A 27,938-nucleotide genomic window follows, 5' to 3' on the forward strand; every position below is an offset into this window, starting at 1 on the left:
GACAGATGGAAGGATGGAAGGATGATAGGACAGACAGATGGATGGATGGATAGATGGATGGACAGATGGTAGGACAGATGGATGGACGGATGGATGGACAGATGAACAGATAGATAGATAGATAGATGGATGGATGGATAGATGGACAGATGGATGGATGGATAGATGGACGGATGGATGGATGGATAGATGGACGGATGGATGGATGGATAGATGGACAGGCGGATGGATGGATGGATGGATGGATAGATGGACAGACGGACGGATGGATGGATAGATGGACAGACGGACGGATGGATGGATAGATGGACGGACGGATGGATGGACAGATGGTAGGACAGATGGACAGGTGGTAGGACAGATGGACAGATAGATAGTTACTTTATTGATCCCAAAGGAAATTTACTCAAAGCTAACATAAAAGCTGCAATCAGACTGCATCCCAATTGGAGCAGCCACAGTTATATGAGTAGTAGTCTGGAATCGAGATGGATTTCATGGAAATGTAAAGGAAGCGCAGTAATTTATCCGTGAATTTGGTGTTGATATTTTTCCTAATTGTCTTTGACACAGAAGCTTTACAGTTAAACTACTACTCCAGCAGATTCAGGGTGCATCACTATCTTCTATTGCTGCCATTCATAGACACATTCAGTAGAATTAGAAGTTAAAAGTCCCACTCAGCCCATGAAGCTTCTGAAGATCTTCCTGGCCTCCACACTCACACATGCCTTCTAGCTTACATCACATCTCAGTCGTCCTCACACAGAGAATATAGTCCAGGTGGCATCACTTCCCGGCTGCTCCTGTTTCATCCAGTGATCTGTACCTTAAGACTATTTCGGCTTCTCGTACGGGTTCTCCACGCTGGTGGCCTCCGTGATGGCGCTGGTCTTCTCTGAGGTCATCTGGTCCCCCACAAACTTGCTAGTCTTGTAATAATAAATGAACAGGAAGAATCCTGAGGAGACACAAACACACCCACACTGAATGTCCACCTTCCCACATTTATGTATCAAATATAATCATAATTGTTTAAATCTTTTTCAACCTCTCTTTATCCCTTAGAATTAAATAGGCTGTTTTTGTTACTGGGCCTTTAATACTGATATGCAAATAAGCCCCATTCTGATTGGCTGCCCTATATTGAGGCTCATTCAGTAAGTAGGCAGGGCTGAAACACTCTTTATAACTTCATCGTGAATGGGCGGGGCTAATCTCCCATAGGCTGAATAGACAGACATAGTGACATCACTAAAACAACTAATTCACAAAGAGTTTTTGTGTTTGTGTTTTTCTGTTTTTGCAGCTCAGCTTATATGGACTGTGTTTGGACTGTGGAGTGAATTTTAGCTATGTTGATGTTTACAGTGATTTTGTCATTATTAAAGGCAAAAAAGCAGAGCAAAACCATGTTAACCATCATATTGCCATAACACACATCCTCAGGTGGCTCATTGCTTTCATAAAAGGGTGGACACTATAAGATATAATAAAATACCCAATAATTAATGTAAGTTATCATTATTAATAATTCCAACGAGAAATGTTGTTGTTACTTCGACGTAAGTTATGGTTGCCTATACTTGTCCTGCTCCAGAACCAATCCTGCCCAAAGCCCCAAGCCAATAATGAGCATATCAAAATAGCAACATATCGAAAAAGTATTCATTTAAAAACATTCGTTTTATATGTAGTTTTTGTCGAGCAAATTACCACCGCGACAACGATGCTAATTTCCATTAGCGCCTCCATAGGATTTCCAGTCTTTTCTTAGCATCAAGCTAACGCTGGGGGCTGCAACTCAAACGGCTTCATGCTGCCTGCATAGCTAGTGCACTACGCAGGAATTAAAGCGCTGTCTCCTGCTCCCAAAAAGGGCATGATATATCTAACCAACAGTCATTTGGGTTTCAGCAGCGTCCATTCTGGACAAACTGTGCACGGTTTGGGTGAAGAAGCCACTAGTTCATAAATCAGCACCGCGCACTATGGAGGGAGGAGGGAGCTAGCTTGATTTGAGACACAACCTGAATTAAACACGGACCTGTGAAACGTTTGTGTTGCCGTTTTTCAGTGAAATTATATGTGAAGGATATTATATAACCGACCAGCGTAGTTCAGGTTAAGAAAATAAGTTTTCAGCCCATCATTTTAAAACAGAATTGGCTGTTTTGGTCCTCTATAGCAGCTCGACAAACGGTCATGTCGCATATTTTTCGCATATAGTTTTACTGCATAGGTGTCGTTAAAAAGGTGAACTACACACATTAAAGATATTACTAATGTAAATATGCAGCTACAGTAACGAGTAACCTTTAAATTATTAGTATAACAGTGAAATTACCCTAGAAATTATGTCAGCCAATAAGCTAACGTTACGTTAGCTAGCTAGCTAGATTTTGAGACTGTTTTACCCTTATAGTGATGTTAATTTGATGTTAATTTGATTATACCTAACTTAATCCGTGAGAGAATGCGCTGCAGTCTTCAGAAATGTTAATATTTTATCAGTAAGATTGACAGGAGTTGAATTCAGGTGAGTGATAGCTAGGCAGAAAACACTGGCTAACGTTAGTCGCAGGCACTCACAAATGAGAGCACTGAAAATAAAGATTGTTAATTCATATTGTTGTACAATATATTGTGTCTTAGGGTAGTGAATAGCCAAAATTATTATTACACTTAACAATCTGATAACTGCAGAATATCAGATTGTGTCAGTAACTGGTTCAGTGTGTTTTCATGCTCTTGGGTAATCAGATAATGGGGAAACTCCAGGTCTTTGTGAGTTCGGATTTATGCTTTAAACCGGCCGTAAACTCGCAGAATAAGACAAGATGTAAACGTAGCATAAAACTCAAACTTCGTGGAGCGTCTTTACTTGAAAATATTAACATACTTTTGGAGAAAGCCGAAAGAAATCAGATCCAGGGATCTGTCTCATAACTCAGTATTTCTCAGCCAAGTTTAAGCTTAGTTTGATCTAAGCTTAAATGGCGAGCAGAAAGAGCGCTGCTTTTTTTTACGGTTATAAATGCTTTACTTTTTACATATTCATGTAGTGTGATTTCTGTAAACCTGGATAAACAGAGAAATTGTAAAACGAGATAACTGCGTCTGTGCTTGTACAGTACTGGCAGCTGCAGCTGCTTATTTCGCTTATTATGTAGAATCTTATTTCAGAACTAAGAGCAGCATTGATTCTGGAAGAACTAACCCTTCCTCTTTCTTCTCTAACCCACCTTGGAAGGAGTTGAGGATGGTGAAGATGTAGTAGGACGGGAGGCGCAGGGCTCCGTAGGCGAAGAAGGCGAAGCCCCAGGTGAGTCCGAGTGTGCAGCACAGGCCCATTACGGTCAGGGCGTCGGAGGTGCCCGTTGTTGTGCGCTTACCAGAGCCGGCGAGTGGTTCATGCCGATTTGCGGCTGTGCCTTTGAGGAGGAAGATCCATCGCAACATGATGACAAAGGTAGTGAAGGTGAAGATGAAGATTACAGAGTAGTAGCCGATGTTCACCACGTAATGGACGGCAGAGTCGGTGATCCAGCACCTTCAGAACACAAGCAAAGGAGAATGCTGTGTAAATTCAGGGGAGCAGAGAATCAACCTGCCTTAAAGGGAAACTTTTCAACAGATTTTTCAACATTTCTATGTAAACGATTAAGATGTAAACGGAGTCAGTCAGAGCGGTTTGGTGTGAAACGCTTTGTTCTGGATAAACTTACCGAGTGTAACAGCTACACCAGATTACAGTGGAATGGAAAACTTGAATAAGAGGCTGGCGGATAAAAACCTATATAGGAACTCAAGGCCCTGTTTTTCTCTTTTTGTATGGTTTTGGTCTGAAATTAAATGCTAAAGCTCTAAAGTGGATAGTGGAAATTAAAATTAAGTCAAATCAACACAAAAGAATGAAATTGGAACTAAATGTTATGACTTAAAATGGAGCTTTACTCACTAATAAACTTGACTAGATGTAGAAATGTTATGTGAAAAAATCTCAAATTGAATAAAGAAAGTACAGTTCCATCAAAACTCTACTCGTGTAAACTGAGTAAATGTACTCATGTAGTTAAAGGTTGAGTGCTAAGCTAAATGAGCTGTATGTGAGGGATGAGGGAGTGAAGGACTCACATCTTCACATCCTTTCCGTTGTCAGCGTGAATGACTAGTTGGTTGTATTTTTGCAAACAGAAGACGACGGTGACAACAACCGCAGCAGGAGCTGAAAAGAGAAAATAATCTTTTACGATATCAGATCAAATCAAACCCAGTTCACATTTGGCTTTAAAGGGCCCAGAGCATGATACCATGCTTATAAATGAGATGTGTGGCAGTGAAAAACCTTTTAAAGGTACAGAGAACCATCACACAATGTAAAGTGCTTTACCAAGTGAAAGATTCTTCCCAGAATCTCTACATTATCAGGAGATTCTTTAAGTTTCCCACTCACGCATCTCATTTACAAAAATACCATTTAAAGGTTCTTTAAAAAAATGGTTTCTCTATGGGTATGCAAGAAACCCGTTGTGTAGTATGCTTTCTCCCCAATCTGTATGTAGAAACTAAACTGTAAAAACAGTCCGTTTTGAATCCGATGTTGTTGTGATGTCGCAAAAAACAGTGTATCGATATATACACTATATTGGCAAAAGTTTTCACTCACCCATCCAAATCATTGAATTCAGGTGTTCCAGTCACTTCCATGGCCACAGGTGTATAAAGCTGAGCCCCTAGGCCTGCAGACTGCTTCTACAGACATTAGTGAAAGAATGGGTCGCTCTCAGGAGCTCAGTGAATTCCAGCGTGGTGCCGTGATCGGACGCCACCTGTGCAGCAAGTCCAGTCATGAAATTTCCTCACTACTAAATATTCCACAATCAACTGTCAGTGGGATTATAACAAAGTGGAAGTGATTGGGAACGACTGCAACTCAGCCACGAAGTGGTCGGCCACGTAAAATGACAGAGCGGGGTCAGCGACTTTCTGCAGAGTCCATCACTACAGACCTCCAAACTTCATGTGGCCTTCAGATCAGCTCAAGAACAGCGTAGAGAGCTTCATGGAATGGGTTTCCATGGCCGAGCAGCTGCATCCAAGCCTTACATCACCAAGCGCAACACAAAGCGTGGAATGCAGTGGTGTAAAGCGCCGACACTGGACTCTAGAGCAGTGGAGACGTGTTCTCTGGAGTGACCAATCACGCTTCTCCGTCTGGCAATCTGATGGACGAGTGTGGGTTTGGCGGTTGCCAGGAGACAGTACTTGACTGCATTGAGCCGAGTGTAAAGTTTGGTGGAGGGAGGATCATGGTGTGGGGTTGTTTTTCAGGAGTTGGGCTCGGCTTCTTAGTTCCAGTGAAAGGAACTCTTAATGCTTCAGCACCAAAAGATTTTGGACAATTTCACACTCCCAACTTCGTGGGAACTTTGGGGACGTCCCCTTCCTGTTCCAACATGATTGCGCACCAGCGCACAAAGCAAATGTCCATAAAGACGTGGATGAGCCAGTTTGGTGTTTAGTTTAGCCCAGCCCACTCATGTGAAGTTATAAAGAGTGTATCCGCCTGGAATGCTTTAGAATGAGGGCACAGCCAATCAGAGTAGAGCTCATTTATGTGCATGAATCTTAACAAAAACAGCCTGTGTAATTTTAAGGGATAAAGAGAGCTCAGAAAATGTTTTTTAAAAATGGATTTTGGTGCATAAAATCAGACACAAGTTATACATGGAGAAACATGTGGGTCCCAGGCCGTTTCTCAGTGACTTTGTCTGAACTCACCCCATCCGGCGATGCAGATCTTGGTGAGGTAGTGTTTGATAGGTGTGGAGTTTCGGCCCAGCTGCAGACAGAGGTGGAGAGCCTCCAGACCGAACCACGTGAAGCTGGTCAGCAGGCAGTAGTGCATGAAGCCCGCCATCAGCTTACAGCCTATCAGGTTCCCCGTGTTCGCCACGTACTCATTGGTCAGGAAGGTCAGGTTCAGCAGGACCAGTGAAACAAACAGGTTTATGAGGATGTGCACTGAATCGCTCTGTCTCCCTCTCCTGTGGAGAAACGGTGGAGAAAGACAACGCAAAAAATTATATCTTGTGAAATAAAATTCTTAGTCAAAAATCCTGTCCTGTTGAGATTGCTGTAAGCTTAATTTATGATTATTTACAACCCAAGTTCCAATGAAGTTGGGACGTTGTGTAAAACATAAATAAAAACAGAATACGATGTGCAAATCCTTTTCAATCTTTATTCAATTGAATACACTACAAAGATATTTAATGTTCAAGCAGATAAACTTTATTGTTTTTTGCAAATATTGACTCATTTTGAATTTGATGCCACCACAATCATAGGCAATATCACCAACAACGATGAAGGACTGCACAGAGAGGAAGTCAAGCTCCTCACAGAGTGGTGTGCCACCATCAACCTCTCCCTCAATGTCAGCAAAACCAAAGAACTGATTGTTGACTTCAGGAGGGGAAGTAGAGAGCATTCACCACTGAGCATCGAGGGGGTGATGGTGGAAAGGGTGAACAGCTTCAAGTTTCTTGGTGTCTACATATCCGAGGATCTCACCTGGTCGCTCAACACATCCTGCATCATCAGGAAAAGCCAACAACGCCTTCACTTCCTCAGAAGGTTAAAAAAGTCAACCTGCCACAACAGCTCCTCTGCAGCTTCTACAGAGCCACAGTGGAGAGCATCTGGACCAGCTGCATCACCGCGTCCCACCCAGAGAGGACATATATGACAAGCGATGTGAGAGGAAAGCCATCAACATGTCCTCGGACCCCACACATCCCAGCCACCCCTTGTTCCAACCTCTGCCATCTGGAAAGAGGTACGGGAACATCTGAGCCAGAACCACCAGGTTCTACACCTGTAACACTTGCCTACGCACATCTTGTCTACGGTCGACACCTGTACCTACTGACTGCACATTCTGTCTGTCTTTTACTGTCTTTAGACTCTGCACTGTTTACTATGCATCTTTTATTACTGCACTGCAAAAGTCGCCCCATAGTGTTTCGTTATACTGGACTACCCTGTATTGTATAATGACAATAAAGTTGAATTGAACTGCTTCGTATTAAAAGAATCCTGTGGTCCAGACCGGTCACCATTAAGAACATTTGGCACATTATGAAATGAAAAACACAACAAAGGAGACCCTGAATTGATGATCAGCTGAAATCCTGTATCAAACAAGAACAGACCTACAGCAGCGTCTCCTCAGTTCCCAAACACTTACAGAGTGATGTTAATAGAAGAGCAGATGAAACACAGCGGTAAACAGACCCCGTCCCAACTTTTTTGGAACGTGTTGTTGGCATCAAATTCAAAATGATATTTAAAAAAAAAACAATAAAACTTCTCAGTTTCAATGTTTGATTTGTTGTCTTTGTAGTATTTATAAAATATGGTTTACGTGACTGGCACATCATTGCATCCTATTTTATTTACATTCTGCACAGTGTCCCAACTTTTTTGAAAGTGGGTTTGTACATTTCATTGATAGACAGTTTTTTCCATGTTATTTTCTGAATAATTTGTCTACTAGTCAAAATTGAAATTGCGGTCTGTGCAGCTGACAGATCTGATTTTATCTCATGGAGGACCTAAAACATTGTTGATCACTTGAGCCAGTTGTATTAAAGCGGTGAACGTAGTGCTATAAAGAAAACTCAGGCATTGTTTACACTGTACCTTAACAGGAAATGCATGAAGAGGGCCACGCCCAGGAAGAAGATGGAGAGTCCGCAGCCGATGGAGGTGATGTAGGTGAGGTTGCTCAGGTCAGTGCTGGATATGGTTTCAGTTGGGTTGGGCTGTGGAAGCACCACGTATGTTTTAGCACATTAACACTCATAGATGGTGTCTGCAGGTACATAAACACTCTTAAAAGCCTTACAACGAACTGAAGGGATCTGAGGCCTTGAAGGGAATTCCACCCGTTTTTCAAAGTTCCCGCATAGTTAAATCATCATGATGTAATCAGAGCGGTTTGGTGTGAAACGCTCTGTTCTAGATAAACTGACTGAGTCAGAGCTGCTCACAGTGGAGGTGATGGGAACCAGACGTCTCCCTCTAAAAGCTCCTACAGAAAGTTCCTACATGAACTGGTTCTGAATTCACTGCCTGATGACTGAGACGCTGTTTTATGAGAGTTTAGAGAACTTCAACTCCATTCATGGTGGAGGGAGACATGCAGGGCGCTGTGCGGCAAAATAGTCCCCAAAGAAAACTCATTATTCCAGATTTTCCACTGTTTTCCATCATCAACATTCCATATGAACTCGTGTAGGTTCTCTGGTGGTTCTGGATGGTAAATAAAATGTCTATATCTGTGTTGTAGTCATGGCGACGCCTGGTTCCCATCAACACCACTGTAAAGAAATATGAGTCCCTAACAATCAAGACATGGAACCACTCTGAGTGACTTTGTTTGCCGCTCAGTGATTGAATTATGTTGAAATGGTCAAAATCTGGAATTCCTCTTGAAATCAGCCATAATGAACACTATCACAGTAACATTTGAGCTGCAACTTAAGAGAATTTTAAAAAATACATGTTTCACTTTAATAGCCAATTAGAAACAAACTATATTTGTGCTGCTGGTTGTGTTATTACTATTATTATTATTATTATTATTATTATTATTAGGGGTCCGATCCTGATCATTTCAGGGTAGACTGTAAGTATGTGACGATCTGTATCAAACACTCTCTGGTAGTTTGAGATCTCTGCCTTCAGCTGTTCAGGAAAGCAGATTTACCTACTTATTTTTAACGGTACAATAACTTATTCTCAAAAACATAATTAGATGCTGATGTTAAGAGAAGTGGAAATATAAAAAAATAGAAATACTCAATTTAAGGCTTCATATTTTTGAAAGATAAAATATCGTATCAGTGTCAGCTGATATTCGAGATTTCAGTACTGATTGGAGGAGGTGTCGTGCCCTTTCTATTGATTATTGATAGCGGTTATTAAAAGGGAACCTCACCACCATCAGCACGGCGAAGAAGGTCAAGTGTACACATTCACAGGTTACATTGTCCCCAGTTTCAGTGGTGCCGCATCCATCGGTAATCCAGTTTGGTTTGGACCCTGGGGGCAGCAGAGGAAGGGGTCAGTTTTTACTGTAAGCCTACATTCGATTTGAGAACAAACAAAGTGTTTTTTTGCAGAAGGAAATCAGAATTGAGAATTTTGGGGCTGGATTCAATAAAAAAGGGTTTCTAATTTTTAAAAAAGAGACTAGTCTCAATACAAAGCTTTTAGAAATATGTCAACGTTAGAAGTCTCAGTCATTTTTCTGTAGACTATAAGTGACGTGTCACGTGGCATATTGATATCACATTCCAAAAAAAACAAAAACGTCGAGGCAGCCGAAGTTGAGTCAGTATCAGAGGCAGAGACACTAAGTGGCGAGTAGAATAGCGACAGTTGACTGTGGAGTTACACAGTGAAGTTGAGCTGGTCTCAAATTTAGGCTGATGACCGATGACGCAGGGCTGCAGTGACCAACTGTGATGGTGTTCTCACACCATGTACAGCATGTTTGAGCCTTGGATAATGATAGCTTAGCTCTGCCGCTTTGTGAACCAAGCTGTGGACTAACTGGGTTGTTCACTGCATAGATGACGCAGTGTAGAATATCACTGGAACAAAAACTTTAAACCTCTCCAAAATGGTAACGTGGTAAAACAGCGTAAAGGGCGGCTGTTTTAACGGGACTGCGGCTGAAACTCTGCCAGCGGGAAGAGGAACGTTCCGTCAGGAGGTCAGTTGTCATCTTTTACCATCTTTTACCAGTGAAACAAACTGGATGCTAATTTTTGGCAAAGTATGAATGTAAAAAGTCTTGTTGAATTCCAGAGGAGCCCAATATTACACAACTCAAACTAAAAGAATACAGAAATCGGCGGCCTATACTGCCAGAGCTCCTCGCTGATGATCATCTATTTTTGCCGGGACTCTTTGTTTCTACGCTCACTGTCCACTTTATCAGCTCCACTGGTATAGCTGCACTCTGTAGTTCTACAGTTACAGACTGTAGTCCATCTGTTTCTCTGATACTCTGTTACCCTGTTCTTCAGTGGTCAGGACCCCCATGGACCCTCACAGAGTAGGTACTATTTGGGTGGATCATTCTCTGCACTGCAGTAACACTGACGTGGTGGTGTGTTAGTGCGAGTGGATCAGACCTCAGTGTCGCTGCTGGACTGAGAATAGTCCACCAACCAAAAATATCCAGCCAGCAGCGTCATGTGGGCAGCGTCCTGTGACCACTGATGAAGGACTAGAGGATGACCAACACAAACTGTGCAGAGCTGTCGTCTCTGACTTCACATCTACAAGGTGGACCGACAAGGTAGGAGTGTCTAATAGAGTGGACAGTGAGTGGACACAGTGTTTAAAACTCCAGATCCAAAATTAAAAACTCTGATCCACTCGCACCAGCACAACAAACCAGCACCCCACCACCACGTCAGTGTTACTGCAGTGCTGAGAATGACCCACCACCCAAACAGTACCTGCTCTGTGAGGGTCCATGGGGGTCCTGACCACTGAAGAACAGGGTAACAGAGTATCAGAGAAACAGATGGACTACAGTCTGTAACTGTAGAACTACAGAGTGCAGCTATAAAGTAAGTCGAGCTGATAAAGTGATGAATGCCACTTGTGTTATGGCGCCTTTAATAAGATATGTCTTAAAATGTTTATGCAATCCAGAAAACAGAAAAATAGGAAAAAGAATTAATATACAACATTTAAAATATAACAACCATTTCCATCCCAAGAGTTGCAGTGAGGACTGACGTCTTTCTGCTGAGGAAAATGAGAGGAAAACCAGGTAAGATAAGGTAGTGTAGTATTGTCTGTTCATAGTGATGTAGAGTAAAAGTGTTTGAATTGAGTCAAGTGACATAAAAGTATAAAAATGTCTCAAAACTTGTTTTTCTGTGTAAATAAACCAAACAATTACTGCACTGCCCTCTTCATGTTATGTCAAACCTTCCTTCTGCTGGCCTAAGGGTATTACGAGAGACTGGGGGATGAATAGTCTCGATAAAAATCTGCTGGCCAGTGCTTTGATTTGAGAATGTACTGTGAGTGCACTTCAACTACTTTTATAATGACGATCAAAATGACTGTCAAAAAGTAAAAAGTACCCAGAATGGCTTAAAATATTGAGCTTACTGAACTTCAAATAGCAAGTTAACTTTACAGTAATAGGTGTAAGGCAGCGCGTCTCGTTATGCGTCTTGGTTTGATCGATTCCTGGCTTGAAACTGAGTGAAGACCCGCTCTTACGTTGGCATACTCAATTTCTTGAAAACTGTGTTAGCACAGACATGGAATCTGGAGTGAAACACAGCCTGTCTATGTTAAATGGCTAAAAGTATGTGGACTCCTGACCATCACACCTAGGTGAGCTTGTTGGACGTCTCATTCTAAACCCACAGGCATTAATATGGAGTTGGTCCCCCTTTGCGGCTCTAACAGCTTCCACTCTTCTGGGACGCTCCTACAAGATTTTGGAGAAAGTCTGTGGGAATTTTTGCCCATAACCTTTTAAACACATGAGGCCTACACAGACACACACACACGCATGTTATATATGTATATCGCTTTTGTCAGATTAAAAATCTCAAATCTCCAAACTGGTAAATTTAGAGGAGAAGGAAAAAACACACTTTACTTTTAATGTAAGTCAGTGGAAACATTTTGGGTCGTTTCTTTTGGTCCATTCACCGTGAAAAGTACACAAAGTTGAAAAAACAATAGGTATTTTCAAATTATGTCAAAAACTGAAAAAACAACAAAAATGTTCAGATAGCAGCAAGATATATATATATGTGTGTGTGTGTGTGTGTGTGTATCACTGTTGTCAGAAAAACTCACATCTACATTTTTGATGTTTTACAGTTTTTGACACAACTAGTAACGCCTGTTACCCTTTACAACGTTTGGTACACAACCACGACCTGTAATCTGTTAACTTGTTATTTCTGAAGTTCAGTCAAGCTTTTAAAGACAGTCACTTACTCTCAAGTTAAAACACCATTTCTTTACAGCGTGTTGTTCTCTTGGGTTTGTAATTAGACTGGAGTCTGAATTACCTTCTTCACACTCCTGAAGATGAAGCTAATTGTGTTGGTCAGGTTGGTGATTTCGGTTCCCATATCAATAGAATAGACTTCATTATTCAGAACGGTGCTGTTCTTAGCATCCTTACAGACAGAGAGAGAGAGAGAATTGTATGTCATTAGTCCACAAAAGAAACTCTCTTGAACTTCACGCTACGTGATCCATCTTAACACTTTACTGTCTCCGATCGCTGAACAATCATAGTAAAGCACTGGGTGGAGACCCTCTGTACCTTTGTGAAGTTGGGGAATCTGAACACAGAGGTGAACAGTGTGATGTTGTCTATGTTGGCTGCTTTTTCGAAAGCCTCCTTCGGTATCGAGATCACCGTGGGATACTTTTCAGTTTGAGTCTTATCTTGGATGATCTGCAAATGGTAATTTTCATGGTATGAAAACCCAAACAAAATATATCATGCTTTTCATTCTACAGCCATCCGCGGCCACAGTTAGGTAGGATGCCCCCCCTCCAAACACTCTAAACCTGGGTTATAGCATGATAATATACAATACCAATCGCCAAAGTAAACAGGCTGCAAGAAGCTTTACAGACAGGCTGGAACAAAACAACATTAATACTGATCTGGAGAAACTGACCAAACTGAGCTGAACCTGATATTGGGTCAGTTTTACGGCTCAGTCTGATTTGGTCCGACTCTGAAGATCAGACACGTCTGGCGAATGGTGTTGGGTTCATTTCTGGCTGATTCCAGGTTGTTCAGCTGTTCTTCTGTCACAGCTGCCGACTGAAAAGCTGCTCAGTGGAGACGACAGTTTGGGAATTTAGTGTAAGGAGCTGGAGAACGAACTGCCGGCTGAGCAGCGAGTGGGCGGAGCTCGTTACTCTGACGTAGCAGCGAGCTGCTCGTTAAGGAGCTCTAATTAGGAGGAAGGAGCTGAACATTAAAACATATTAAAGCCGCGTTCACGGCCAGTTTATTCATTTCTTACTGTATTTATTTAACTGCTGTATTAAAGCAGTAGAGCACTCGAGGAGGGAGTTATCACCAATAACATCACGGCTGAGATGATCTATGGCCACCAGATCACAGCCGGGATGGTATTCCACAATAAACACGCTCCCTCTCGGGTTCTACTGCTTAAGTGGTACATCCTGATCTGATTTAATTAGTGTAAACCTGAATACTTCCGTTACAACTAGCCTACGTTTAAACAGACTTTAGGGCAATAGAGATCCTAGAACCAGCATGCTTAGCGTCAACTATCATTCCACGTTCAAATAGCAATAGATCACTTTGGTCGTCTGTTCTGCACAGAGGAAAAAAGACTAATCCACTGAGTTAAAGTTTAGCTCTGTGAAAGTCGCGTTTACTTACGCTGAGGTCTGTGTTTTCAGAGTAGATGAACGAGACGGCTTCCAACTTAGACCGATCTTTAGGCTTAACAAAAAACCCCTGCGCGTCTCCCACCGTCACAGACGCGGTGGTCTTGTCTCCCATCATCTGCAGAACGCTGGAGGTTAAACTCTTGATCTCTTCCCTTAATAAATGAGAGAAGGTAGAGGGAGAAGGAAGGTGAGAGAGTGTGATGGAGAAAAGGCCACTGTTGTAAATACAGATAAGTTCTTTTAAGATGAGGTTCATATCTTACGACACTGTTTCTGTAGGGATGGCTGTTGTATTCATCTTTAACTGTAGATCTGGTTGTAGTACAGGTGTCCCAGTTTTCGAACAAACTGGTGCTGTATCTTTAAACTCGATGATGTCATCATTTGAAGTGCAACCTGCAGTGAGAACGCACAACATAAATACGTCTATCTCTCTGAATGTCAGTGCAGTTAACTACTCTATAAACTAGCTGTGTGAGTGTCATGTGAGCTGCCTGCAGCAATTCTGAAGCAACTCGACAGTTACGTGAAGCGACTAAAATCAGTTGCACACAACACATTTTATTACTTTATTAGTTAACCAAATATAAAAGTATTCGGTCGTCTGGCTTCACACGCACATGAATTTGAGTGGCATCCCATTCTTAATCCATAGGGTTTAATATGATGTCGGCCCACCCTTTGCAGCTATAACAGCTTCAACTCTTCTGGGAAGGCTTTCCACAAGTGTTAGGAGTGTTTATGGGAATTGTTGACCGTTCTTCCAGAAGCGCATTTTGAGGTCAGACACTGATGTTGGACGAGAAGGCCTGGCTCACAGTCTCCGCTCTAATTCATCCCAAAGGTGTTCTATCAGGTTGAGGTCAGGACTCTGTGCAGGCCAGTCAAGTTCTTCCACACCAAACTGGCTCATCCATGTCTTTATGGACCTGCTTTGTGCACTGGTGCGCGGTCATGTTGGAACAGGAAGGGGCCGTCCCCAAACTGTTCCCACAAAGTTGGAAGCATGAAATCTCTTGGTGCTCAAGCTTTAAGAGTTCCTTTCACTGTAACTAAGGGGCCGAGCCCAACTCCTGAAAAACAACCCCACACCATGATCCCCCCTCCACCAAACTTTTCACTCGGCTCAATGCAGTCAGACAAGTACCGTCTCCTGGCAACCGCCAAACCCAGATTCGTCCATCGGATTTCCAGACGGAGAAGCGTGATTGGTCACTCCAGAGAACACGTCTCCACTGCTCTAGAGTCCAGTGGCGGCGCTTTACTCCACTGCATTCCACGCTTTGCATTGCGCTTGGTGATGTAAGGCTTGGATGCAGCTGCTCGGCCATGGAAACCCATTCCATGAAGCTCTCTACACTGTTCTTGAGCTGATCTGAAGGCCACATGAAGTTTGGAGGTCTGTAGTGATTGACTCTGCAGAAAGTCGGTGACCTCTGCGCACTATGCCCCTCAGCATCCGCTGACCGCTCTGTCATTATATGTGGCCGACCACTTCGTGGCTGAGTTGCTGTCGTTCCCGATCGCTTCCACTTTGTTATAATCCCAATGACAGTCGACTGTGGAATATTTAGTAGTGAGGAAATTTCACGACTGGACTTGCTGCCCAGGTGGCGTCCGATCACGGTACCACGCTGGAACTCACTGAGCTCCTGAGAGCGACCCATTCTTTCACTAATGTCTGTAGAAGCAGTCTGCAGGCCTAGGGGCTCGGCTTTATACACCTGTGGCCATGGAAGTGACTGGAACGCCTGAATTCAAGGATGAGTGAATACTTTTGGAATTATAATGCATATTTGCAGCATTTTTAGTATCATATTTTTTTTCAGCTGTGTTTACTGTTCTTTTACTCTATATTCATATTTTATCTCTATGTGTATCTAGATTTCTTTACTACATATTTCAGTTTTTATCTGTTGTCTGTATGTTAAGCATTTGAAAAATTATGTTAAGCTTAAAATCCAGGCGTGTTCTGGTTGTGCATTGTAAATATCGTTGTCTGATTTATATTCTTCTTATTATTATTATTTAAATTTTTCTGCCGGATTTTTGGAGCATAAGTTGTCCTGCAGTTTTCAAGATATCAGCATCATTCCAACTCCAGGCTGTCCGGTCAGATTTTGTGATTTGGGCTTATATAAAGCTTTGTGATCAGATGCACAGAATCCATGTAGCAATGGAATTTCGCTGAGTTTTTACCCCATAGGAATGAATGGAGTGAAAAATTGCATGACAATCTATGGTACTTCTGCCATATCAGGTCCGACCCCAAAGCGCAAATTCAATGTTGGTCTGACCCGCACTCATCCGTTTGATGTTTTTTTCCATCCCTCGCTTCTCCCATAGACTCCCATTCTTTTTTCCACCAAACAAATTTTATAACTTTTCTGCCCGACAGCCACCAAAGTACATGCTCACTCAGGGCAAGTCCCCAATACACAGCCATACTGACCCACACTCCTCTATGTGTCATTATGTCATCCCTTCTTTTTCTCATAGACTCAGAGACTCATAGAATTTTCAAAAGCATGTGGCTATCACTTACCAACTCCTTTTGAACAACTTAAAAAACACCATGCCTAGCAACAATTTAGCAGCCACATGGGATGCCACAACAAATGCTTAGCAACATCTTAGCAACCACCTCGGATAACAAAGCAACACCTTTCCAACAGTCTGGCATACCATAACAACCACCTAGTATTCCCCTAGCAACCACCTTTGATACCATAGCAACCACCTACCAAGATTGTAGCAACCACCTCGAATACCATGGCAACCACCTAGCAACACCTTAGCAACAACCTGGGACACCATAGCCACCACCTAGCAATGTAGCAGTAAGTGGGAACCATTTTAGCTGTGCAACCATTCTGCGTTTCATATTAAGGCTTATTATTCAGTTCCTACAGGGACTTCAGTGCAAACTCACCAAGCTGCATAATAGGAAAAATATTAAAACAAACCAAAAAGTCTGTATTTAAGATTCTAGCTTGTTGATTGTCGATAGTCTGTAAAACTAACAATTGTCTCTGTCAAGCAGAAAATACATTAAATGTTAAATAAACATAAATAAAGTACTCTATGTCTTACCATCACAGTTGCTAGTGTATTCAGCATTGTTGCAAAATGTGGTGGGATCCAGGCAGATAACATTACAGCCTGAAAACAAATACCAAACAGCAACCATAACTCAGTTCAGATGTACATCAGAAAACTGTCACACTTCATATGTCACTATATTCACTACTGAAATGTTGATATTACAGCGTTTGTTGAGTGCTCCGTACCTTTCGTTTGACAGGAATTATTAGGTCCCACGCATCTTGTAAAGCCTCCTGCAAAAAAAGCAGAACATCCTCTTAACAGTCTGTGGATATGATGATATTTCTTTGACTTTTTCTTTCTTTGTGTTGTCCTCACCAGCAAAAAAGGTTCATCAATATCTGTGGATTTTTTTTTTAATTCTTGGTGAAATCAACAAGGCAGTAAAATAGTAGTTTTGGGGTTTCTGTGGAGGATGATAAAGCAGCAACACACAGAACAGCGAACTAATGCTATTAGCAGGAGCCAAAACCAGCAACAACTGAACTTTAAGATTAATAAGGTCAGAGTTAAGAGGATAAATAAGTGAGAGTGCCAGTAATAATTGGGCACATCTGTTTAAAACTATTGCCAAAATATTCTTACCTCCTATCCACTGTTGCCAGGTGTTGTTGCATTTCCCCTTCACAAAGCAAATGTGTGCCTTGGGTCTGATGTTTTCAACTCTGGTTATTCTAAGCTGGTATGTGTTGTTTGTCTTTAATAACCACATACCGATTTCTTCATATGTACAGTCTAAGGGGAGGAAACGACAAATGGGTTAGTTGTTGGCTAAACATTATACAATAGAATAAAACAGTGATTAAAAATAACATTTCATTATTAAATAACATTTTATTTGAATGACAGCACTATTTCGAAGATCACACATTGTATATAAGACAAGATCAGTCGTCTCTTAGCAACGAATGCAAATGTAAGTAGTTTTAAATATGAGTAGTTTTAAAAGTGAGTAGCTTTTTGTGATGTATTCTGGGCACATGCTGCAACACAGTCCCCAGCATGCACTGCTGCGATATTCACTCTGGCTCTCCTACCTCAACAACAATCCATGAAACAGCGGCTACACCTCAATTCATAGAGGAACGATAACCAATATAAACGCACAGGCAGAAGATGGATTAAAATCCAGGGTGGTAGCGACGCTATGCGCTCTAACCGCTCTATATGAATTCTTTGGCTTCGTGACTCTGCACAAGGCCATTGTTTGGCTCTTTCGATGGCCTGTATGTCTTTGTTTCTGGTCCAAATGTGTTGTTTCCCGCTGGATTTCGAACTGTACAAGCTCCGCCCCGCTCCAGCCGTGTACACGCCTCCTAGACGGACAAGATCTGCACGCGTACACGTCTACCGTCTTTGCGTTGTCTAGTGTGTAGGCACCTTTAATGAACTTACAGCAAAGAAAGGATGCCAGGTGTCCAGATCAAGCACATAGGTAGATTTAAAAGACCGAGCACCTGGGGATGTTTGAATTTTTTATATTTCAAGTGTCCATGTAATATTTCAAGCTCTACTACAGGGGTCTGTATTTTACTGATGAATGTTTTGCACATTTTGAATAAACAATGGCGAGTTCGGGTTAAAAATGAAATAAAAACATATTTTTCTCTGGCCCACGAGCTTTTACTGGTTGAGTTTGACACCCCTGGCATAAGGAATTAATACTGTTAATCAGGGCAAGTTCTTGAAGGTGTTGACACAGCCTTATAACTGGACTTGATTACTTGATTTGGGTTTCCCATGAGGAACTGAAACATAGTGAAGCTGGTTTGATTCTGATGCAGGTACTCGAAATGTTGACCTAATACAAGAGAGCTGTTGGTTCATATGTCCTTCCTTTGAACAGTGCCAGTTCCCTCGCCTCCCTAAGACCCCAGAGTGACACACTAATGCAGCTGCATATGAGGATGGAATGAAACCGAGTGCTTACTGTTTACTTTGTCTGTGCTGTTAATCTCTTCCAGGATATTCTTTATGCTAGCTGTGAAAGAAGGAGACAGAAATGAGTTCATTAAGTCAATTTTGATTTAGAAATACGTCGTGGTGCTTCCAGGGAAGATGTGCCTGAGGAAGGGAGAGTAGTGGATACCTGAGTACTCGTAAAGTATATTAGGCCCAGCCTGGGCTGATGTTTGAGGGGCTATAAGAGAGAGAGAGAGAGAGAGAGAGAGAGAGAGAGAGGACGTAAGAAGGACTAGTGAAATAAATACTATTTAGGATGGAAAGATAAAGCACTGAATACTCACATTTATTCTGGGAACTTGTGCTCAACAACCAAGACCACACCCAAGACAACCAACTCTCTCCTCCTGTGAAGGAAAGAGTGAACCCAAAGAGTTGAATAGTTGACGGAATAAATGTAAACTTTCATTTTAGGTGTTCTTGTTGATCTTGCTTTTATAAATACCACTGGGCTCACAGATGTTAGTGTTGCTCCAGTTGCCTGTAAGACTTTTTGAGAAGGTTCTTGATCTTTATTGGTTATTGAAGGTTAATTAGGCCACTAGTCTCACATCATGAGACCTGCAGTCAACATTTGGTATAGTCGCCCTGTTTTGTTTCAGGCCTGGCCTTGGCACATCTCCATGTCTATCTAAATGATTTGTATTTGATATGTGCTGTTCATTGCCCAGTGTGTCGATTCCTGTGTAACAAAATCAAGATCACTGAGACTATAGCTGAGTGACAAATTACATTTACTCTCTCGTTGGACTTTTCCCATTTTACCATAAATGGTGCAGCAGTCATTTTTCTGGAGAACATGAAGTTGGCTGGGTAGTTTATTCCACATCTTCCGAGGTGTGACAAACTCAGAAAACACATTTATTACTGCTTAAATGGACTTTAAAAGACTCAGTTCTGAAAGAAATAAGGGAACACTACCAGCACACACAAGGAACATATTTTATCCAAACCAAGGTTTCTCAACCTGTGGACCGCAGACAACCAGTGGGCTGTGAAGCACGCTCCTGTGGTCTGCGGGCCTGTCCTCAGGGGCAGGCAGTAGTTCGTAGTCAGTCAGTCTAAAAACTTAAAAGAGATTAGCTTAGGCCTAATAACTAAAAGTTGAAGAATCAGACATTTCCAAATTACAGAGTGGTTCAAAAAGATTAATCTGATTCCAAAGCACCATATTTTCCCAACCATGAGGGGCCGAGGAACCAATCAAAATCCAATTGTAAGAGGGGGTCATAGAGTTTCGGACTGTCAGTGGAAGATGGTTCCCTTCAGTCTGAGAGGAGCTGAGACTCCTGAGCAGAGCGTTCCGCGTTCTCCACGTCAATAAGAGTGAATCCATCAGAACTGTGCAGCGGGATTTTCATCAGCAGTGAAGCTCCAGCAGCTCCAGCGACGCCCGACACGCTCAGTCCAGTCTGGGATGAGTCTGACTGTGGTGTTGATGTCGTCCGTACAGCTGGAGGAGGTTCAGACTGAGACCTTGTAGAATTACATAATAAACTTTATGCTCATTTACACTGTTTACAGCTCACTGCACTGATCTGTAATGATTGATCTGTAAAGTGAAATAAATCGGATGGATCTTTTTGAATCACTCTGTATAACCAATATTATTATTATTATTATTATTATTATTATTATTATTATTATTATTATATCACTTGTGTGAACAGTCCACCCGTATTCGGGTCTGCATCACACAGCTGAACTGATCCACCAAAAAAAAAAAAAAACCCTGCGTCCACTTTCAACCGAACCCTGTTCAGGTCACAGCTGGTGGGACGCATTTCATGATGAAATGAGGGAATTAATCGGTAGAGCCTGGCAGCATCTCAGCATTGTACTGCTACGCTTTACAGTTGTAAGCAGGTGGGCCTTGGGGTAGAAAAGGTTGAGAACCTCTGATCTAAATGATCAGGTAATTTCAAATGAACTAAAGCGACGTTATTATCAGCTGCTAAATATGAAATCTGACGAGATCTTTCCTTTCCACAACTTGTCTAGCTATCTACTTCTAGCTGAACAGCTGCTGTGCCGACTGTTTTCTTCTTCCACATTGATGTACTTGTACTCCAATAGATAATTACTAAAGTAACAGTACTTTTAATTCCACCCCTGTTACTAATCTTCCAAGCAGTGGCCCATTCTTAGGTACCGTTAAGAGAGGACTACTGTTTTTTCAAATGGGAAGGTGGGGTCATGTAAATTTATCACAGGACATCTGTAATGTTTATGACTGATTTGCACAGGATAAGAAATCTTGATATGAATTACAGAGATGGGAGTGGCTGCTCGATTTATGGGCTGCATTCATTCTAGAAGGTGACATGTAGAACACAAGTCCAAACATTACATGTACCATCTACTTAGCTGTCTGAAGTGGTGCAGTGCATCATCAGCGTTGGAACTTACAACCAACAGTCAAACTCTCCGCATAAAATCATAAAATAAACGTTTTTTTTGCCCCTTTTTTTGGTTTTATTGTAAGGAGTTGAGGTAGGACGATACATACCAGCTGAATTTGGGCCACAATGAATAAAAGAAAATACAAAAAACTCTTTTTCCACAGAATGAGACAGAATAATCACTGACATGTCAGTTTGTATGTGAGTCGGTGTTACTTCTGTGCTTCATTCTTACTGTAGGATTGGTTGGTTATTTGAGGTACGTGTACATACCATTTGCTTTGCTTCCCATTTTTGTTGTTGTCTTGGATGTGGAAACTGTGAATATAAAAAAGTTTAAAAAGGAAAAATCAAGGCTACTGAAATGTTGGATTGTAGGACTAAATATTCAGGTTTTTTCCTGTGTATTGCACTGACATACTGTTATGAGCCAATGATATTCATTCTTCATGTCATTAGCTATAAAAGCCCTGTCTTTATTCTGCTAAGATGTAGAATTTAAGCCCTAAATAAGTTTGGCCTGTCTTATTCATTATCTTCTCACCAGGGTCGCGTTTTGTATGTTGGCTTAAAATGAGGTACATACCTGTTAGTGTAGGTGTTGTGTAGGATGTGGAACCTGGAAGACGTTTAAAAGGAAAGACAGAGAGTTGGTTTTTAGTCTGAATCCTCTATAAATGATTTCTCAACACAAGAACACTTTGTTCATTCACACTGAGTACGTTTACATGCACTTCATAATCCTATAACTGCAGAAAATCAGACTTTGTCAGTAATCCGATCAACACGTTTACATGCACTTCAGATAATGGGGGAACTCCAGGTCTACATGAACCAGCCAATAAACTCACAGAAGAAGACGAACAACATCATCTAGAAGATGAAGAATATTCAGATCTTTTATTCCGTGTTTGGTTTCAGCGCCGCTCCAACAGTGTTTTGCTGCTTCTCGCGACATCCGACGTCTGATCTCGCGCAGACTGAGAAATCCGAAAGAAATCAGAGTAAGAGTTCACATGCGCTGAGAAATCTGATTACTGAGCTAAAATCCAGCCTCTTCATCAGATTCTTCATCAGATTTCTAGATCGGAGTCTGGTGTTTACATGACCATTTCAATAATCAGATAACAGCAGAAATCTGATTATGAACGGATTATTGAGCGTATATAAATGCGCTCATTGTTAATATTGTTTTATTGAGCGTATATAAACGCGCTCATTGTTAATATTGTTTTATTGAGCGTATATAAACGCGCTCATTGTTAATATTGTTTTATTGAGCCTATATAAACGCGCTCATTGGTTAATATTGTAATCCCTCTCTGGGTCGGGGATAGGCTCTTGCCTCAAGTGGAGGAGTTCAAGTATCTCAGGGTCTTGTTCACGAGTGATGGTACAAGGGAGCGGGAGATTGACAGGCGGATTGGTGCTGGGTCAGCAGTGATGCGGGCTCTTTACCGGTCTGTTGTGGTAAAGAAAGAGCTGAGCCATAAGGCAAGGCTCTCGATTTACCGGTCGATCTACGCTCCCACCCTCACCTATGGTCATGAGCTTTGGGTTTTGTTTTATTGAGCCTATATAAACGCGCTCATTGTTAATATTGTTTTATTGAGCCTATATAAACGCGCTCATTGTTAATATTGTTTTATTGAGCGTATATAAACGCGCTCATTGTTAATATTGTTTTATTGAGCGTATATAAACGCGCTCATTGTTAATATTGTTTAGCTGTGAAATGTGTGAGAGGTTATAAAAGTGGAACTGGAGAAAAGAAGGACTGGCGTTATTTTATCTTCTGTCACAGAATTTTTCTGTAATGTAAGGGCCGAGTGTTTTATGGAAATGCAGAAGTGAGATGCTTAGTGCTTAGTATCTTAGTGGGAAGTTAAAGTCGCACATTTTTAGGAAATTTATGAAGAAGAACCAACTATCTATACCGTATTGAACTGCATGCCGTTGTAATTTTCGCTTCGAATCATATTGTAGATTCGCAGTGTGTTGAATGGAATCGTGCTGAATTGATCTGCATCACAGTGGGGTAAATCTTATCATATTACCAAAGTAGTGGCTTCATATGTATCTTTAATGTATTGGATGGCTGGCAATACATTGAGATGTGTATCAGTGAGTGTGTTTACATGCACTGAATAATCCGTTCATAATCAGATTTCTGCTGTTATCTGATTATTGAAATGGTCATGTAAACACCATATTCTGATCTAGAAATCTGATGAAGAATCTGATGAAGAGGCTGGATTTTAGCTCAGCAATCAGATTTCTCAGCGCATGTGAACTCTTACTCTGATTTCTTTTGGATTTCTCAGTCTGTGCGAGATCAGACATTGGATGTCGCGAGACGCAGCAAAACACTGTTGGAGCGGCTCTGTAACCAAACAGAGTTAAAACTCGGCTAGAGCTTTACGTTACGTTTACGTCGCATCTTCTCCTGTGAGTTTATCGGCTGGTTGTAAAGCAGAAATCCGATCACTGTCTGACTCATGTTGACCCAGAGTTTCCCCATTACCTGATTACTCAAGTGCATGTAAACATGTTGATTGGATTCCTGACCAAATCCGATTTCCTGCAGTTATCCGATTATTGAGTGCATGTAAACACACTCAGTGATGGAGATGCATGTCCCCAATGTGCAGCTTTAGATTTAAGCTCAGGGAATTAATGCTTGCAGTAAAACGTGAGTGTGTCTGAGATGCACTTTACTGTGTGTAGTTCATAGTCAATTTTGTTTATTCATCAATATTTGACAGAAATGTTCAGGATCACTAAGCAGGACACTCCATCTGCTCATTATTGAAGGCTTCTAAGTCTTTAAATAAAACTACTTCCAGCATTTAAAAATATTGTAGGTCAAAGCTTTAGAATGTTTGGCTGAAATGGGCTTGTGGCTGCTAGATCTGATATTGCCACCAGTAAAGACAGCGACATACTGTTTTTCAGTGCCTCTGCAAGCTCTTGTTCTAAGGGAGACAGAGAGAACACAAGAGAGGAGAGTGGTGTAAGCATGCCTCTTATTCCTTACTGCTCTTTAACTTTAACTAAAGACACTAACAGCACTTCACTGTCTGACTGGATAGAGGACAGCAGGCCAAACTTACTTAGATTTTCGAACATGTTAAATGAAAAGAAACAGACTTTATCACTCTGTGAAGGACCTGTTAAAACAAAGAAACCAGAAATATCATTTCACTCCTACTGGTCACCACCTCGCTGTAAGTTACCTTTAAGTGGCATAAGCTCTTACCAGAGGCGTTTGGACAAGTGCTTTTTGTCATCTCCATCGGTCCTGTGTAATTACCGTCAATCACGACGATGCTTGTGCAGCTTTTATCCATTTTACAGCTTTTACTAAGACCTACGAAGAGAACGCACATTTGCCCACAAGTACTTTAGTGAGTACTATTACCTAAATAACCTCAGGCGTTGCCTGTAACTACAGACGTTACCATCATTTGTGGAATATTAGACTTTGATTATACTTTAATATCCACAAATTCAGTCATTTAGCCTTTAAAATGTAACACAGTAAAACAAAGTTTAGCAACATTGTAAAATAACAGTGCAACGGAAAAGTGGCAGGATTGTTTGATGTTAGTACATCAGGGAAAACGGTATTTGAGTATGCTAGGACCGCCCCACTATGAGGACAATAAACTATACAGGACTGTAAAAATAGGCTGTATAAGTACAGAGATGTGTTTTACTGTATAGGGACCAAAACGACTCACTCAGTGAAGACATTCCCAAAATCACAGCCAGAACCACGACTGATCTGTACGGTCCAGACTTCACACCAGCCATCCACTTCATCTTCAGCTCACCGAGTTTCTCTTCACACAGCTGAAAGAACAGCGCAGTGATCCATCATTTCAATTAAAGTTATACCGATTAGGCATAATGTTCTGACCACCTCCTTGTTTCTACACTCATTGTCTACTTTATCAGCACCACTTAATATATAGTGTCACGATTGTCTCCTCCCAGTCCTGTCCATGTGCCCGTGTTTACCTTCCAGTCCTACATGTGCTTGTGTTTAGCTCCGGGTCCTGCCCCCTTGTTTTCAGACTCCACTCTTGATTGTAGCCACCTTGTTATCCACCTGTCCCTCATTATCCCTGTTGTGTTTAAGGCCCGTCTTTTCCCCTGTGAGTTTGCTGGTCTTTGTATTGTTTGATGTCTGTTTTCTCCTGTGGTGTTTTGTGTATTTCTGCTCTGTGTTTATTTTTTGTCATGTCTGTCCCTCGTTCAGTCCGTGTTGGCTCAATGGCCCTGGACTGTTCTGACCCTGAGTTTGGATTTGCTCTCACTTATCTTAGCATATGCGTCCGCCTCCTCATCGCTCCCTGGCGTTACATATAGCTGCACTCTGTAGTTCTACAGTTACAGACTGTAGTCCATCTGTTTCTCTGATACTCTGTTACCCTGTTCTTCAGTGGTCAGGCACTGACCAAACTGACCAAGAACTGACAAACCTGCGTTTGTTTCACAGCAGCTGATTTTCACACACATTTGCATTGGATTTGTCTGGATAGCTACAGAGCATCTGCAACTTTACGTAAAAATGAAGTATTCAATTTAACAAAACGACACAAGACCAGAGAAAACCCTGTTTATACGTTGCTGTTATTTATTATAACAGTGTCTATGCAAACTCTCATACCCAGTAAACTCCTGCGTCTGTGGAAATGAGGGTCAGTGCATGTTTACTTTACTTTATGAGGGAGAAGCTCTTTAAAGCTGAGCAGCTCATTCACTCCAGCAAAAATACAGTGCCGTCCAGAATTATTGACACTCTTGGGGTCAAAAAGGGACGATTAAAGACTCTGAAGGGCCAATTCATAAACATCCATCTGAAGCACAACTACAGTCATTTCCATGGTTACACCAAGCCTGAGCCCATTTCCATGGTTACATACACACTTTTCATTGTACATTATATTAATTTCAGAGGTTACGCTTCACTGGTTTCCATGGTTATGCCACGCCTATCTCCAAGATGAGTCCACATCCATTTCAGTGGTTATGCTACACTCATTTCATGGCTACATTACATCCAATTCCATAGTGGCGCTGCATCGATTTCGAAGGTTATAATGCCCTAATTTTAAAGGTTGGGCTACACCAATTTCTGTGGTGACGTTACACCCATCTCCAAAGTTACCCTACGATCATTTCTATGTTTACACCTATTTCCGTGGTTACCTCACATCCGTTTCCATGGTTACGCGGCCTGCATTTCATGGCAGCTAACCAGTTCTAAGCCATACTTTGTATGTATTTCAGTAACATTAGAATTTTCTAGCTCTGCTTTACCAGATTGAAAAAGTGAAATTTTCATGCTTCATACTGCCCCCCGCCCCAACTTCTGAGATCCCTACAAAACAGTGTCACACTCTGCTAACCCACACTCTGATTCATATAAACTCTCTGGATTTATGTTTTTGTAACTGCGATATAGATCAATGTTTTTTATGCAATTTTCTGTAAAAACCGTATGAATAAATAGTGCCGTCCAGAGTTATTGGCACTCTTAGTGCAGATGAGCGAAACTGTTTGTGGATAAAAAGCCTGTGTTTTCTGTCAGAATGATCTCACGCTGAGCTCCCACAACCAGATACGCTGACGAGGTCAAAGTAATAAGAGAAAACTCCGTGTAGAAAGCTCAGAAAAGCACACGTCCCACAATTATTGGCACCCTTGCGTTTACTGCGCACGCAAGGCATCGTGCACAGAGGGGTAAACACAGCGATGCCAGCAACTGTGGCACTCGGGTTATTGAAGTTTTGCTACATGGTTTTTGCTCATCGTTACTAAAGGTGCCAAAAACTCTGGAAGTCATTCTTTATTCAAACAGTTGCACAGCTGCTACGATTATCTTCATCCCTACGTTTAGTAAAAAGCACACAGAAGCCATTTATAAGATAACATGTTATCAGGGGTATGTTATCTGTAATATTTGCATCGGGACAATCAGTCACAGTATATTATTTTTCTGGGTGGTGACTACTGTAAATGTATGGAAATTAGATTCCTAAAGTCATTTACTGGCAAAAGCACAGACACTCATTGTTTTGAAGGAATGCCTACGCATGACCCTACGTGATTAACATAACTTAATACATTTGGAATTTATGAATAAATTACTTACATAGTAAATGTTTGTACTACTTCTTTATTCTACAGTTAATGAAGGTGATCGGTTAGACTAGGAACTGTACTTATATCTGTTATTTGTCCTACAACCCAAATACAACAATACTGCAGAAATACTGCACTCACTCCGTGTCCGAAAGTCTGTAGACTCAGCGTTTCTTCTGAAATGAAGGTGTTTATAGTGAGTCTGTGCTGCAGTAACAGCCTCTACTCTTCTGCCAAGGTTTCTAGATGTTGGAACATTGCTGTGAGGATTTGATTGAGCATTAGTGAGGACAGGTACTGATGTATGGTCAGTTCTGGGTCACTCCAATTCATCCCAAAGGTACTCCATCACTTCAGAGGACACATTTCCACTGCTCCACAGCCCAATGCTGGGGGGCTTTATACCCCTCTAGACCACACTGGGCATTGGACATGGTCACTATAGTCTAATGTGAGGCTGCTCCAGTGTCCCATAATATTGATCAATACTTTTCTATGAAGACCTTAAAGCACCTGGACTCACTCATTAGACTGTCTGGATACGTATAGTGCATGTTTGTTAGATTTAAGTAAAAATTCTGTAGTTTTGCTCGTTCTTTGAGTTACTCCTGTTAAATGAGCTGAAAAATGTGTGTCTTACCTGGTCAGATGAAGTTGGTCTCCTCAGTGATGAGTAGATTCGGCTATATCTGCTGTAACAAATGCTGTCTATGATAACGAACAGTATAATGTTTGAGGTGACTTAGTACATAATTTGCATGAGGTGGCATTTCATCTGCAAGCAACAAGCTCGTTCTCTGAAGGATC

General features: G+C 41.5%; 1 protein-coding gene across 1 annotated transcript; it reads right to left on the reverse strand.

Moving 5' to 3' along the window:
• Nucleotides 1–330: 330 nt before the first annotated feature.
• Nucleotides 331–27,854, reverse strand: LOC108432831 (adhesion G-protein coupled receptor G2-like). Its single transcript, XM_017706938.2, has 24 exons — nt 27,772–27,854; nt 24,722–24,833; nt 24,238–24,348; nt 24,092–24,148; nt 23,924–23,953; nt 21,565–21,597; nt 21,252–21,296; nt 18,861–18,923; nt 18,704–18,754; nt 18,545–18,595; nt 17,200–17,349; nt 16,800–16,847; nt 16,603–16,671; nt 13,773–13,905; nt 13,499–13,661; nt 12,395–12,529; nt 12,135–12,245; nt 10,797–10,839; nt 9,011–9,114; nt 7,711–7,832; nt 5,785–6,050; nt 4,138–4,228; nt 3,246–3,553; nt 331–961 (listed from the first exon to the last, which is right to left on the reverse strand). The coding sequence occupies exons 2-24, from the start codon at nt 24,801–24,803 to the stop codon at nt 837–839; spliced, it is 2,391 nt and encodes a 796-aa protein (XP_017562427.1). The 5' UTR covers nt 24,804–24,833; nt 27,772–27,854; the 3' UTR covers nt 331–836.
• Between the last annotated feature and the right edge of the window lie 84 nt (nt 27,855–27,938).

The sequence above is a fragment of the Pygocentrus nattereri genome, chromosome 4 (assembly GCF_015220715.1).
Source record: "Pygocentrus nattereri isolate fPygNat1 chromosome 4, fPygNat1.pri, whole genome shotgun sequence".
Lineage (NCBI taxonomy): Eukaryota > Metazoa > Chordata > Actinopteri > Characiformes > Serrasalmidae > Pygocentrus > Pygocentrus nattereri.